The sequence below is a fragment of the Monomorium pharaonis genome, chromosome 4 (genome assembly GCF_013373865.1).
Source record: "Monomorium pharaonis isolate MP-MQ-018 chromosome 4, ASM1337386v2, whole genome shotgun sequence".
Classification (NCBI taxonomy): Eukaryota; Metazoa; Arthropoda; class Insecta; order Hymenoptera; family Formicidae; genus Monomorium; species Monomorium pharaonis.
Genome location: NC_050470.1, coordinates 27,280,959 through 27,296,753, shown reverse-complemented (window position 1 = coordinate 27,296,753; position 15,795 = coordinate 27,280,959). Strand labels below are relative to the sequence as shown.

At 33.4% G+C, this 15,795-nt stretch overlaps 1 protein-coding gene across 6 annotated transcripts in view; it reads right to left on the bottom strand.

Annotated features, from left to right (window-relative positions):
- Positions 1 to 78: 78 nt before the first annotated feature.
- LOC105832140 (heterogeneous nuclear ribonucleoprotein 27C) overlaps positions 79 to 15,795 on the bottom strand; it is a 42,234-nt gene continuing 26,517 nt past the window's right edge. For 3 of the 6 annotated variants that reach the window (XM_028189153.2, XM_012672814.3, XM_012672818.3), the window contains one exon: positions 2,107 to 2,770. In XM_028189153.2, coding sequence (XP_028044954.1) covers positions 2,579 to 2,770 — 192 coding nt within the window. In that variant the 3' untranslated portion in view covers positions 2,107 to 2,578. Of the gene's footprint in view, positions 1,198 to 2,106; positions 2,771 to 5,219; positions 7,092 to 9,629; positions 15,508 to 15,795 lie in introns of those variants that run through there. The other 3 variants (XM_012672815.3, XM_012672816.3, XM_012672817.3) reach the window with 3 other exon arrangements.

The window sequence follows — 15,795 nt, the reverse complement described above, 5'->3', positions numbered from 1 at the left end:
CGAGCTAAAGGTAAAGAGGTTAAAGAAAGACGTCGAACAAAATGAAGTGACAGGATAAATAACTAAGAAGTCCAAGCGTTTCTATTAAAATGTGAACGTTTATTAATCCGTACGGAATATCAATTAATCTATGCTATAAAAGAATGCATTTGTCGCTAGCTTCTTGATTCGCAGTATGTAACAAAATACTATAAATAATGATATAGTATTAGAGTGGCGAATAATAGAAATGGAAATGGTGTTATCAACAGCAGTCGTACCACGACGAATTATCCTTTAACTCTTTTAATAAATGTTATTATTATTTCGGTTATACGATCGCACATTGACGGGTATCTTTTTTCGTTGTCGCAAATCTCACGGATCTCTTTCGAAATTCGAAAATCGCGGAGGTACGTGTGCTGATACGCAAGTATATTATGAAATACAAGTCAATCGCGCATCTTTTAAACGCATTTTCGAGCCTATATTCCTCATCCTCTATTTTACAATCAGATACATTTTACAATTGTACATGCGTATAAATGTATCGTCGTATCTATAAAAACACTACTCTTATCCCTTAGACCACTTTCAGTAAAAGCACAATTTTAGTAAATACGTTTGGCGTTTTAACCTTATGCTATTTTTCCTTTCTTTTTCTACGGGACAATTCGTGCTCGCTTCATCCGTTATGATACCTTTGCAAAAGATCTCGAAATAATGATGATAGAGGGCTATAAGACAAATGCAAATCCATAAACATTTTCAAAATATCAAACTAAAATGCATCGATTGATTCCTTTTTCCGGATTTCTGTATGTAATACATTATCATGCACGTTGCAAACAACGATTCCAAACAAATAAATAAATTGGCAATATCCACACACATTACGCAAATTAATGCATTAGTGCATTCTCGTTAATAATTTCACAAACGACAGAGTGTTATGTAATAATTCCCCTACATAAATATAATTTTTAATCTGAGAATTTGAAAATATTCCTTGTTGGATCTTGGATGATGAGATTTTTAAAGCGAGACAAATCACAAAAGGAAAAAGATTTCGAGAGGATCGTGTCAAATGACTGGGACATATCTGCGCTCGTAGTGTTAAAATTTTACGCGTATTGTCGACCTATTTTTACCTCAAGTCCACAAGCCTCGCGTCATCCAGTCAGTAAAATGAACAAGGGCGTCTAGCAAATAAACTTCCTACGGCAGAAATCGAAAAAAAAGAAAGTATTAGGTTCTATATTCTAATGCTGCCGACGCGCGCGCGAATTATATTAATTGGAAAGAAACGAAGAAACACGAAGAAAAATGGCGGAGGAGAGGAAGCGCCCGCAAATAAAAATAAAATAACTCAGAAGTGATTTAAATGGGTAAACGCTGTTGAGAATGACCTACTAAATAGAACTCTTCGAGTCAATCTTCTCAAGCTGCACAGCACGTAAACAAAAACAAAAAAAGTAGATATTATCTTCCTACGATAACGCTGTCGTGTATTCATGTAACATGACCGTTGATAGTTTGGTGTCCATCCTATATTCCTCATTGTTTTACTTCTTATGCTAGTAGACACTTGTTCGCGGTACAGTTCTAACATATCCGCGATCGTGCGTCAACGTTAAATATTCGTAAGCTGTTTGACTTGCTCATCACCTGTATATTCGAAAATCAGTTGCTGAGCTCGCTTACGTCTACCGCTTAATCGCAGGGACACGCAAGGCATGTCGACGTGCGCGCATTTCGAAACAGTGAAAAAAGAAGTAATAAATCACATGAGTCAATCGCTGTAGAATTACGTTTGTACGTTTAAACTGTCGAACATTTTTAAATGACAAATCATTGATAAGATCTCACGAATTAATTTATCAACAAACGTAATTTGTCGCAAACGTCTAGCCTTTAATGTTACTATATTTTTAAAAATTGAAATTTTTTAGAAAAGTCACCATTAGATATAAAATATCATAATCATGTTAAATGTAATATACATATAATTTTTTACAGTTTATAAAATTTACAATGTATAAAATTAGAAATTTTTAGAACTGAATCAATAGCAATTGTAATGTTCAATCTCGATTGTAAAAGCCATGTAGTCTCTTGACTTCGTTTAAAAGCTCGAATGAAAGCTTTAGGGTATGCATTCAGGACGAAAAGTCAAGTGGTCTAAAATCAATTTCAACTTCAGCAATCAGGGGTTTGCTGCACTTAAAGTATGATGTACGATTTCGCGAGTGGCACCAATCAATGAAATGTCGTATTAAAGACCTTAAAACTATTTAACACCGCTCGATTCGCCATAATAATTACCAATCGTGTTTCATCGCGCGAGTGTTCCACAATTTTACTATTTTTCCCTGTTGCGTACATTAGTACAAGTCGAAGATGAGATAAATTTGCGGCAAACAACGTTGCGCATTTCTTCCATTGTCCACGCGTTTCTCGCTCATCCCACGAAGTACCATACGCCAATTTCTTTTTCACCACGAGTTCCTCCAACGCAGACGTAAGGTAAAATAGAACAGGTGTTGCTCTATTACCAGTATAAATTATCTCGTAATAAGTATGCATGTGAATGTGTACGTTAGCAACAAAGAAGGTAAGAAGGCTCTCGGACCGAACCCGAGACCCGAGGTTCTGTCTTATTCCTTTTAGCGGCGATAAGGATGATAATTGTTGGTGTTCGATGTAGATCCTGTGTAACCCCTTTGGGGTCCACCGCCGTAGTTGTCGGTTCCTGGCGCAGCAGGAACGCTCGACGATCCATATCTGGCGCCTGTATAGAATCGCACAAAAGAACATAGTACTACGTGCCAGGACGTGACAAGAGGACGTAATCGGAGAGGGTGGTAACAGCAATGACTCGCGTTACTCTACAATAACTCAAGAGACTGATCCTCGATGGGAGATCTGAACATGAAAAGCAGAGGAAGCTTAAGTCTTTGCAATCTGAATCACGAGCGATTGAAAATAAATAAAATTTTGCATATCGATGCAATTGCAATGCAATGCTTTTACTATTACGTTTAAAAAGAGCTTTCGCAGATATGCATGGTCCGATACATAAATGTAATATAAATGTATAAATTTAAGCATTAATAAATTATAATTAAAATAATTTATTAATGTTTTTTGGTACTTATTACAGTTAGTTCAAATGATTAGATACATTCATATGACGTCTGTGTTAATTACACGTTATTAAAAGTATGAAATATCGTAGTAGATAATTTTTTTAGAGATTTAAAAATGAGGCAATATTTTGTACGTGATAATCCAGGTAATAAGCTAACATTATTTATCATTATTTTGATATTAAAATGTCATCAAAATTTGATATTAAAATAACGAAAAATAACATCAACTTATTACCTCAGATAAGACTGCAAAGAGTTAAGATTGTCGGAATTAGTTAAAAAAAGAAGTTGGAATGGAGAATAAAAAAGCTAATAAAAAAAATTGCCTAAAATGTTTGCGAACTCTAAATCTAATCGATAATAAATATTTAAAATCAAATAATTATCAATTTAATAATAAAATAATTATTATAATGTTTGCTTTTCATTATTAGTAATAGCACACTGCGATCATAAGATGGCTTTGATTGAATTAATTTTAAAAATCCACATTATTTTAAAAAATGGAAAAATAAATAAAATTAATCAAATAATTTTATCAAGTAATTCAAAAGTATAATATAGAAAAGTAAACATTTAATATAAGAAAATCTGCGCTATACAAATTTATATGAATGATTATAAATTATATATTAAGCGCCTCAGATTCTCAATTAAAAACTTAACAAGTCTTTTTTAAGAAATATATCTGTTAAAAATAGAATTGATTAAGATAACGAACAACATGAAATACAGAAAATTAATACTGCCTTCTTTTAGATCATTTAGATTTATATATATTTAACCAACTCTTCTATATAACCATATATACATGGGTGTCCCAAAATGAACCATTTTTATTTTACAAAATAAAAAAGGGTGAAATTTGAAACTAAAAGTTTCTTTATCAATTTTGGCTCAAATTTATTTATTTATTCATTAATACAAAAAATTAAAATAAAGTTTTAAATAAGGGAATGCGTGATAATTGCGTGAAGCCCCATGACACGCTACGCTTTCGCACACCGTCTCATTAACCAACTTTATTTATTAATAATTCATATAAATAATAATCTAAGCCAAAATTGGTGAAGAAACTTTTAGTTTAAAATTTCATTCACCCTCTCACTTTGTAAAATAAAAATAATTCATTCGGGGACACCCTATATATAATTTTTCATCTTCATATAGATGTGTATTTTTCATATATATAGTATATGAAAAGTACCAACACAAGAGAAAATAAAATAAGAAGAAAAAAAGGCAATAGCAAGCAAAAGTTTGGAAAAGCAATCTAAAGGAATTAAATATAGGCTCAGAGAATACATATCTTGCTTCTGAAACGATCTGAGGCTAAAATGGATAAATGGATAGATAGATAGATAGATAGATAGATAGATAGATGATAGATAGATAGATAGATAGATAAATGAATAAATGGATGAACGGATGTATTACATATAAACAAGGGATGAATAGATGGATGGATAGATAAATAAGGGGATATATAGATAAATGGATAAATTTATAGATAGATGTATGGATGAGTGGACAAAATGGAATTTTGCGGAGAGTAATTTGAAAACTCGAGAGCAAACGGGTTGAATTGATCACCGACCTAGATCTCGAAAGAGATTACACATCTTTCCGTATCCGAGAGATCCGAGCGTGCATCATAGCGGCGGCTTTTAGGACCTCCAGACGAGTTTCGAATCGCGACGAGTTCGTAACTAATTTGCAAAAAAGAGATCCCTGAAAAACGAGTCAACTAGTTTGCACCGATTTTACGTCCGTTCACATCAAACCGGAGCGTTTTATCACGATTTATCGATTTTCTTTTAACGCTTTTCAATTCAATCGTATTTTTATCAAAATTGAGAGATTATGTTTAGAAAAATGTTTCAACATCGAGTAAAAAAAAATGTTACTTTCTAATATTCTGTGATTAGTTTCAAAAAGTAACATTGGACTTTAAAGTTCAATGAGACGAATTAAATATATTTAAAAAATAACTTATAACCGTAATATTCTATTTTGATCTAATCACTTTCGTCTAACTAGAAAATTAAAAATTTAAATATGTAATTTAAAAAAACAATAAAAATCAAGTTTTTTTTTTTCCCCAAAAACCGTAATATAAATAGTGTTGTTATTTAGTAGTATATGCAATTGAAAAACGTTAAATGTTTTTTAACTTTTTAATAACTTATACTTTTAATGTTTACCAATTTAAGACAATTATAGAGACATCGTCATGAGAAGATAATACATGTATATCTATAAAAAAGCGGAAAATATCTTAAGACTTACTACAAAGATACTACACTCTAAAGATTAAGTGATAAAATTTAATGTTAGCTTAATTATGAAAATCGTACAGCTAACATATATGTAACGGTGGCTTAGTAATCTTATTGTATAAACTAAGCGCACTTACTTCTGGCTAATTTAATTAAATAATTAATTATTCCTTACTCGGTAATCTTACTGTGCGCCATCTCGATTGCTGGCAACAAGCTCAAAGTCACGCTATAAGATTAATAAATTATAATATATAATCAAAACTATGGAGATACAACCGGCACGAGGTACGCGCATGGGGAAATTCCAACCGGAAGCTGTGCGTCCACTCCTGCACCCATTCTTTCGCACTCTCTTTCACTTTCTGCAACTCTCTCGCACTCTTTCTTCCCCATTGTTCGTATACTCGCGCACTTATGGAGAACCTGTTTCTCTCGGCCGTTCGGGCGACGTTCTTTTTTAGCGTCTATAGGGATGGTAATTCATATGTTGGGTCAAGGAGAACCGTTGGGGACCAGGGGCTGCGTCTCCATTGGGAATGAAGGATGGACTTCCGGTTTCGACGTTTTTGAATTTGGGGATCGGAAGAATGTCTGCGGAGGAAGAAAAGGTAGGGAAGATCGTTAGAGCTTGTTTCATTGCAAACGTACTTTTCTCCCTCGAGTACTACTCCTGCGGAGGTAACTCTCGAGCGAGTTTCGTGCAACGGTCGAGGACAGTACAGAAATGACAGAAAAGGGATTACAGAGGAGAGAGAGAAAGGTGGACAAAGGTTTGAGTGTTTTTCTCTTCGAGGATGGTCTTACTTCAAGTAGCTGAGTACGGTCTAATTTAACCCTTTAACCGAGTTTTCGTTCTCATAACATTAACACTATAATTATATATTCTATGTTCATAGTAACTTAATAATCTAATAATCTAAGTCTTATCTAAAATTACTGTTTACGATAAGATAATAAATTCAAAAGCAGTACATTACTTACACAAATCTCTATATTATATAACTTATAAATTAGAAATCGTATTATCTAAAAATTTGTCCTGAGTTTATTTAATTGAAAATTATGTGTTTTCGTGCTATTTTAATATCGACGCACTTTTGGACGAGTTCTTCGTCACTGCGTACGTATATATCTATATCTACATATACGTGTAAATTATATCTATAGACTAATGAAATTATGTTACGATCTTTGACGTATAAAAATTACACGCATATTAAAATTACGGACGCTATAGAAATATTTTAACTGCCTGCCCGGTTAATGGGTTAAGTATACTTAGAGATTAAGCTTCGATTTATGAACATGTCAACACTAATGATTCAAATAATGCAAATTTCTATTACGAAATCGTTAAACTAAAAAAAAGTTAAAAACGTTTATAATAAATATGTACTTAATTTGCACGTAGTAGCTTTAATTATCTTTAAATAAATATACGAAAGTGCTGACATGTCTAGTACCAAGTCAACTCGAAACTGAGACTTTCCCGTTGCAACGCAAAAAAATTCGTTGTAAAAGAAGCTTATTTCAATAGTGCAATAGCGATAAATATAATAATTATATAAAATAACATGCCTCAGATTCGAGAGAACATGGTGGAATATGTATGTTGGGACGCGCATAAAACACTGCACTAATTAAAAAGCTTGTCTCCACCGTGTCCGATACGTTCTGTCTGCGGCAATAAAAATCCAAAGAATCTGATCAATATTTTTAATAGTGGACCACCTCTGTAATTTCGTTAATGACAGCGGCACCGTGCATACGAAAAAATTGTCGCGATATCAATTCGATAAATTTCTTTCCGCATAAAAAGCACATGATTTGCACGTAAACATTTTTTTCACGTATAAAATATAAATATACTCATGATGTATCACTTTTGAAGTACAACGTAACCGCATTTAGATTGCGCGCACATGATCGCGTATGCACGGTGGAAATCACAATGCGTGAGGTAATTGCAAAACAGAAGCGGCAAAAAGAAAGTAGAAGGTCGTCTGAAACGCATATCGGTATTGATGGCACTGATCCGAAGGATCGAAGAACATCGATCGACGGACACTAATGCACCATCGCAATTAAAGTTCTAAGAAAACACATGTAATCCCTCCTCTCCCGCGCACTCGCATGCTCGCTGTCATTCATACCATGTATTATATACAAGTTATATACTTATATATTAAATTAGACATTAAAAAAAATTTTCTTGTTATTAAGTAAATGTATTTATTTTAGAATCATTTCCTTGATTTAAAAAAATATTTCGTAAGTTTATCAAAAAATTATTTTATTCTTGCAAATATTTATTTAAATATAAGAAATAATGTTCTAATAAATATATTTACTTAATATCAAACAAGTTTTTTCAGTATATATAAATTATTTAAAAAAAAAAAACTTTAAAATAGTTCTGATCACTGGTACTCACATACAGCAGCCCGCGATAATATCTCTAAATATGCTAGTAGCGATCGTCACTAGGAGAATAAGAATTTATGCTGTGCAGTGTTTTAAGTCTCTCAACCACATAAAATAGTTATACGTAACTAAGTAAAATACGATCTAATTTAAGTGAAGGGATCGAGATTTGTTTGATTGAAAAGATAGAAATTTTCTTTCATCAATATCATTTTCTATTTAATCATAATTTCTCATAATCTATACCAGTGTATTTTTATGAATAATGATCCATTTTTTTCTCTATATTATATCATAGTAATCAACTTATCATCATTATATCATTATATATATATATGTGTTGTATATAGATTTATGTATATAATATTATATACGTCTCATAATGATCGTTATTAATATTATTAATATATCTTAAGTATCAATTAATCCACTAGAAACACCGTTAAGCATATTAATATATATATATATATATATATTTATATATATAAGTGTATGTGTGTTCAATGAATAATAATAGCAGTAAGAATAATCATAGTAATAATAATAATAGTATAAGTAGTAGTTGAATAGTAATAATAATAGTGATAGTATTAATAATAGTAATAATAGTAGTAATAATATAGTAACTATCATAATATTACTGTTATTTTATGTGTCGTCGAGAGTGGGGGGAGGGAGTAAGAGCGTATGGTGTATGACGTACTCGTATGGGCTAAAAATAACATGACGAAAGCAATATTTGTATGCGTGTGCGTGCGTGCGTGTTCATGTGTATTCGTACATGCTTACTGACAAAAATTAACTATAACAAAGTAATTATTCCCGAATTGTACATATATCTCATTTACTCATACGTTCACATAATCGATTGCATCAATTATGAGGAATACATTTCGCAAAGTAAACATGTAATTCTTGCATTTATTTGATGTAATCAATTAAATCACATATATGCGTGTGTATGAATAAATAAAATATATTAAACAATTCATAAGCAACTTATTTGTTCCTTAAAATTTGTCGGCAAGCGTATATATATGTCAAAAATAAAAAGGAACAACAAGAAGAAATCAGCGGAACGAGTCGACGTCAATCTCTTCTATTTAGACCACCCTATCTTTATCGTTACACATCAGATTGATATCCTTTATTGAAGACACGTCAAGGATTCTTTCAAAAAAAAAGTCAAGAATTCTTTCGAAAAAACGTTTTTCTTGACCTTATAGACATATGCATATTCCTATCTTTGATTTCTCTTTGACCAACTACAGTCTACCTATTGATCTTCAATTCTTTCGAATTTCCCCATCTTTCTACCTCTGAACCTGATCTATGCCTGTCATCTCTAGGATTGGCTTTCAAAGTGCCTGTTTCGAACTGATTTCAACGTCCAACTTGTGGAACATGCCTTTTCACCGCTTCAAACTTCTGCTCACGTCTGAGATCGGTACAATTCAGTTAATAAATTCATCCCCGATATCTCTTATATATTCATATCTAGTTCCAGATTCAAGCTATACCGTAACGTCACCGTCGTATCGATGCAACGGCAGATATTCTTCTATGAATTTCAAATGAAGCAATTGACACTAGCTATTATAAAATCAGATATTTAACGTCAGACATTCTTAAAGAGAATATTTAATAGATCAGAACGTGACGATTCTTATATATAGTGTGGAACAACAAAACATTTTAATGTTAAAAAAACATGTGACACAAATCGTCTTTGTTTAAAGATAACATACTTTTTTATCTCTAATATAAAAACAATTTTTTTTAATTTATTTTATTCAAAAAATTTTATGTTTCAAGCAAACTGGCACCTTTGCACAGCATGTCACAGAGAGTACATGCGGCGCTGTTGGAAGCACATTAAAACGCATTAACTTATGATAATTATTTAAGAATCAAATTGTAATATTTTATTTTATTACGATTGCGTTAGAAGATCTATATTTAAGATTTATTTGTTTTGCATTCTATAGCAATCAAAAATACGAGGAATGCAAAACTATTTAAAAAGTTTAAAAAATGGAACATTTTGAGCAAGCTAGCGTTGATAAAAAAATGAGACCAATTTCTATACATTTTTACTTTAATAGATTAAAAATTGTAATTACATGCATATAAAAATATATTTCAATGCAGATGGCTTTTATAATAAAAAAATTATCTAAAAAATATAGCTTATAAAGTTTATTATTTTGCGCTAATTCAAAATAGCAATATGTACAAGTTAAAGTTCGCACTAATATAGTCTCCATTGAAAATGATCAAGAACAGATTTGCAACAGATGTTTCATGATCTTTCTGACATTAAATGGCTCTAAATGAACGAAAGTTTGGTAATATACGGACGGTTCGACGTTACGTAAAGTTTGAATCTTAATTTATAATGCAGCTTAATTAAACTTCGGCACGTGTATTCGTTAATCTCGAAGGAAAACCTCGACCAACTTCGGTCCTCTCACACCCACGCCATACGGACTACAATATCAATTGCAGAGCCCTGCTATTTCGCGTGGGACAAACGCAGAAATTCACGTCACGTTGATTCAATCTGATAGGTGTACCGAAAATACCATTCGTGCCTCCCTCTCATTTGTCGTTTCGCCCACACCAATCTCCAGTGGTGTCTCCCCCACCCGTCATGTCGGAGATAACATCGCTAAAAATAGATAACGATCGTTAATTATTTTTTAACTACTTTCGTAATTTTCACTCGTCGATTCATCTCTGTCTTCTCTTCCTCCTCCTCCTCCTCCTCCTCCTGCTTCCATTCGTACGCAGGACACCAACACGTCCCGACGAGTTCTATTTGACGATCGTTTCTTGTCACATTTTGATAATTAACATTACGCACGTGCCCTGCGAACCTACAAGACGCTCCGTCGACACAAGGATACGCCGCGAAAAGAAAAATGGAGACACAAAGACACGATCACAAGAGAAATGCAATGACCGAGAGTCTCCTTCCGTTTGATTTGTGATAACGATTTCCTCCTCACATCTCTCTCCTCCTTTTTCTTTTTTTCTTTTTTTTGCATGCAGTTCGTTCGCGATCGAAGGATCATTTCCTTCCGACAAACGGCAGGTTCGAGGGGCGATTCAATTTGGAAATATTGCACCGGCACTCTTCATCACATCTTCGTTTTAATAAACACTAACGGTTTTTAGCTATGTTTTTTTTCCTTTAATGCAAGTACTCCCTACATGCTATGCGTAGTGCAGCTTAGTAAACTTTACTGTTTCGCGTGGTTTTTTATTTAATAAGATTTGGCAAATCTTAAACCTGATTCGACGCGCGATGGTCGCGCGCCAACTTGTACCCCGTACGATCTACACTCCTGTATTACTAAAATGTGTCTGTAAATGTCACTCTAAATATGTGTATGTATGTATGTATCTGCCGTTTGGTTGTTAACCTCAGATATTTACGTCCTCACTCGTTGTCCCCAAATCACACTCATTACGTTCATAATCGCACACAAGCTTTTCACACCGTCTTACCCGTTGAGGAATCGAATATCTATTCGTCTTTCTTCCCAAAATCTTTCAGACTCTTTTCGTGATCTTATCATTCTCGCACTTATACTCTCATCGTCTTAAATCGCAAATAATATTAGCACAAGCTTGACTTCGATTCGTAATTCTTTTTACCAGAAAAAAACTACTCAATTTTTCAAGCGGTTACTAAAATTAGCAATATCACTGAATTCCAATAAATTATTCGGCTTAAATAATTTTTTAATAAACTTTAATGTATATACCAGACCGGTTAAAAAAATACGAGGGTATTCGATTCCTCCAACGTCCATTATCAGTCGCTCGATTACCACTTTTATCAATTAATTAACATGCAATCTCATTCTCTCACTTCATGCGCACGTTCCATTCGCCTTAGTCACGTACGTCTCGTCCTAGGATATGATTTATCATATCCAATTTTACTTTCTCCCATCGTCTTGCTTTCTAACAAAAGAATTAAATTACAACGACTTATATAATCAACGACTTAGATACGCTTTCCTTTTTCTTTTTACTTAAGAATTACGGAATAATTATGATTCTCACGAGAACACAATAGTTGGCATTTGTTGGTTTCATTAAAAATATTTCACTTTTCCTATTTTAATATTTGTCTACAACGGCCTTATTTCGAGAGTTACTTGTTTAATTAATTAATTAGACAATAATCGATACCTTAATTATTGATCCTATATGCGCTCATAATCCTTCCGCTCTCGTCCCCGCCCGTCGAAAGAAGCGGAGTAAACGAGTTTCTATATATATAATGTGTTTACGATAATTAAAACGAGTCAAGTGAGTTTTTCATTAATTACTTTTTTTCTTTTCTGCGTTAAGGTACTCTGGAGATAATTGTTAATTTATAATACATTTGTACATAACTTATCTCTTAATCAATAATTATATCGATTTACCGCTACGACGTCTTGCCCAAGTTTTTCACATTCATTCGTCTTTCACCCCGTCCGCCTTTTTCCGACGCCGTTGCACCCTCCGAGAAGGGGCACACGACGACTGTATCGTCGTAATTTTAAGACACGTTTTAAAGGAGTCCACTAATCATGTCATCGAAGCACGAAGTAAATATTCGTATCGATGTAGTAAAAGAGAACGAAAATAAGCCGTCGACTTGGTCTCGCGCATTGTTCGAGTAATTTATTTTCAGCTTCCTTCAATAATTAATTGCGAATACTAATTTTTGTTTACTCAGACATCATTAGCTAAGTGAAGTTTAGTTAGAGTCGTCATCATTCGCGACGTGATGCAATATCGATAATCCGCGCTCGAGGTAGAATGAAATCAAGTTGATAAAAGGGAGAATTGCTGATATCAGATAAACGGAAAATTTTGTTCGCACTTATCTTCCCTCCGTAAACTATTTCGCGTTAAGAAAAAGAGATCTGTGTGTAGCACTTTCGGTGTGTACTTTCTATCCTCATATTATTTAATGCGATTTCGGCCTTACTCAGCTAAACCTTACGATTTTTCGTAACAGCTATCATCCTTAGGCGGAGGTAACGAGTTTATTAAATAACTTCTTTTTTTTTGTTCATTTATCGAATAAACTAGACCGTAAGACGTTAGAGATAGCCCATTAACTATTAGTAACAATAAACGCGAACAGTCGTTTGACTTTACAGCCAGCCTTCCTAATTAACTCTACTCCGAGGATGTGATTTAATTAATTCCCAGTCTTTCCAGGTCGACTTATATATGTCTATTTATATATCTCTATCCGAGTTCCAGGTTTTTGCTGCGCCCGTTTTTTCACCACGCATGCACACCCAAGCAGCATTCGGCCGCACAGAATTCTTACAGGACCATAACACCAATTAAGCTCTCACTCCCAATCGTCGCTCTTAATTAACGTTTAAACATGCTCCCCTTACTAATTTAAGCTACGCTCTTTCTCACACGCCCTCATTGCTCCGTAGCCTCGAGAAGCTGTCGATATAGTACTTTATCAAGAAAATAGTAAAGCCATGGGTGATGATAATTAATTAATTACAAATAGAAATTAATAACAACAGTAGTTTTCGCCTCTATTTATCTCTCTCTCTTTCTCGCTTCCTCCCCCTCCCCTCTAATCTTTCGTTTTAAGTGATACTAACGCGTTAATAGTTAATAGTTAATTAATGATAATTGTAGCAGTACTTTGACACTTCTTTTATCTTTTAATAAGGTTTTGTTTTTCCGCTTTTTAATCCTAAGCCTAAGTGTCACGGCAATATTTCCAAATCGAGCTGAAACGCGCAAGTACGCGTGCACACGGCTCGCAAGGAGAAACAGCAGACGCGCGATTGTTATTTTTCTTTTTTTTTTATTTAGCTCGATAAAATACGCTAACTCGTTTGTATCGTATTATACTTTGCGGCGACCCTTCGACCGGCTGCTCCTGTTCACAGGGGCATCGCCAGACACGAAAAGGGCTGTCGCTCTTGTGTCTCCGCGGAGGGCAGTGGTCGTTGGACGTATTTCACTCTGCGAAATTATATATTTGGATGAAACCAACGTAATAACTATGCTGACGAAATGCGCAAATTAAAAGTAGCTTAATTCTCAGCTTTACGAACAATCGATTTGTAACCTCTCGCGTCCGTTCCGACAAAACCGAAATTCTGAAATGAGCAAAACATGAACTCAATCTCGATTCAATAACTACCGCGCGCCATAGTCGATAATTGAATCCCAGAATTGAAAATGCAAACCGTTTTGATATCAACTCTCTACCCAACATTCGCTTTGATTGATAAATTTTTCGAGCAACTCTGGCGAGTAAAATTTGGATGATATATTATATTATAGAATAAAAACGAAAAAAATTCCGATCTTTAAACCCATATGATCTACATTCAGATTAATCAGATTAAATATTTGTAATATTTTTCAGAAGTAATAATTTCCATTATCTTATAATTCCCACAATGATCAGTAAATTGTAAGTTTTTCGACGTTTTAATTAATATTTTAACAATTTTAATTTTACAATTCTACTCACCAAATGTGTCATTCGCGATGAATTAAATTATAATGAACAAAAAGAAGTTAACGTATCACAATATCCAAAAATACGTTCCAACCACCAATCCATCCTAAACCCATTAGACTATCAATATTAACACAGTTGCCTCAACAGCTGTTCTCCTACGTTTATGCACACAAGTATAATGCGAAGTGGATGAAACATCAAACATTAAATTTAAATGTTACTTGTTAAAATACAAACAGTTATCTAGTTAGTACATGCGCATACAGACTCGTAAATACTATTTATCGGCACCTGTATAATTGCCGTGGTTTGCTTAGTAAATGATGTTAATAATGGCGAACACCTTCCGACGTAGAGGAATAAAATGCGATACTCTAATCGACAAAATTTTCCAAGCGCTCGCTTCTATATAAATCTTTACGTGTATGCGCTACTTTAAAAGCGTCTACGACGTATATGTATGTATGTGTGTATGTGTGTGTTCGATTCATTATGGGTGTCACATTTGCGTCGCGTCCGAATCACAAGAGAACTCTCGTTAAATGCAAAAGGTTCGACATATTATTAGCGAGCTAGATAAATAGTCGGCAACTATATAAATTTTTGCGGCCAAAATTAAAAAATAATTAAATATAATAATTAAAAGGCTTGAAGAATTTATTTATAAATAAATATACCGAGCAGACGCCTCGGAAACTTACATGATAATCGTATCGTCGATAATAACATGATATTTGTTGACATATTAATTTAAAAATTAATACGAAGTAAGACCAGTACAATGTTCACGAGTGTAAACGATTCTCTTATCCAAACAAATTTGTCGAACGTTTGCGTCCAAAATAAGAAGTTGAGAAATAATAATCAAAACGTCTCGAAAATTCATTATTTTAATTATTTTAAAAATTAATTATTTTAATTGTTTAAACTCGCGAATATCAATTTGCGCCCTTAGTCTTACTTAATACATAATGATAATACAAATGCACATTTTCATATGTTTTGTCCAAAACTTCGTTATATGTCATTGTCAACTTGTCTGTGATCAAAACTGCATTACATGTCTGTACTCTGTCCACAAGTATGTTGTAACAGGCCGCGATTCTTGAACAAATTGGATTGGATTATCCATATGGCCATTTCCGTGCATCTATATAATTAAATAAAAAAGAAAAAAATTTTTAATAAATGATATAATCAAAATAAATAAATGTATAACATATGCTTTGCAAAACGCCGCAATTAGCGATGTTAAAAGTTTATAAGTTGCCAACCATCGTACGATAATAGGGGATGCACTTCTGCTCACACGCATGATCAATGATCGCGATTGGTCATTTAATTAGTCATTAGTAGTAATTCCTTAATTAAGTTCCCATAACGATCTAGTTACTGATTGAACGTACCATCTAATATTAACCATGACGTTTCTATGCGA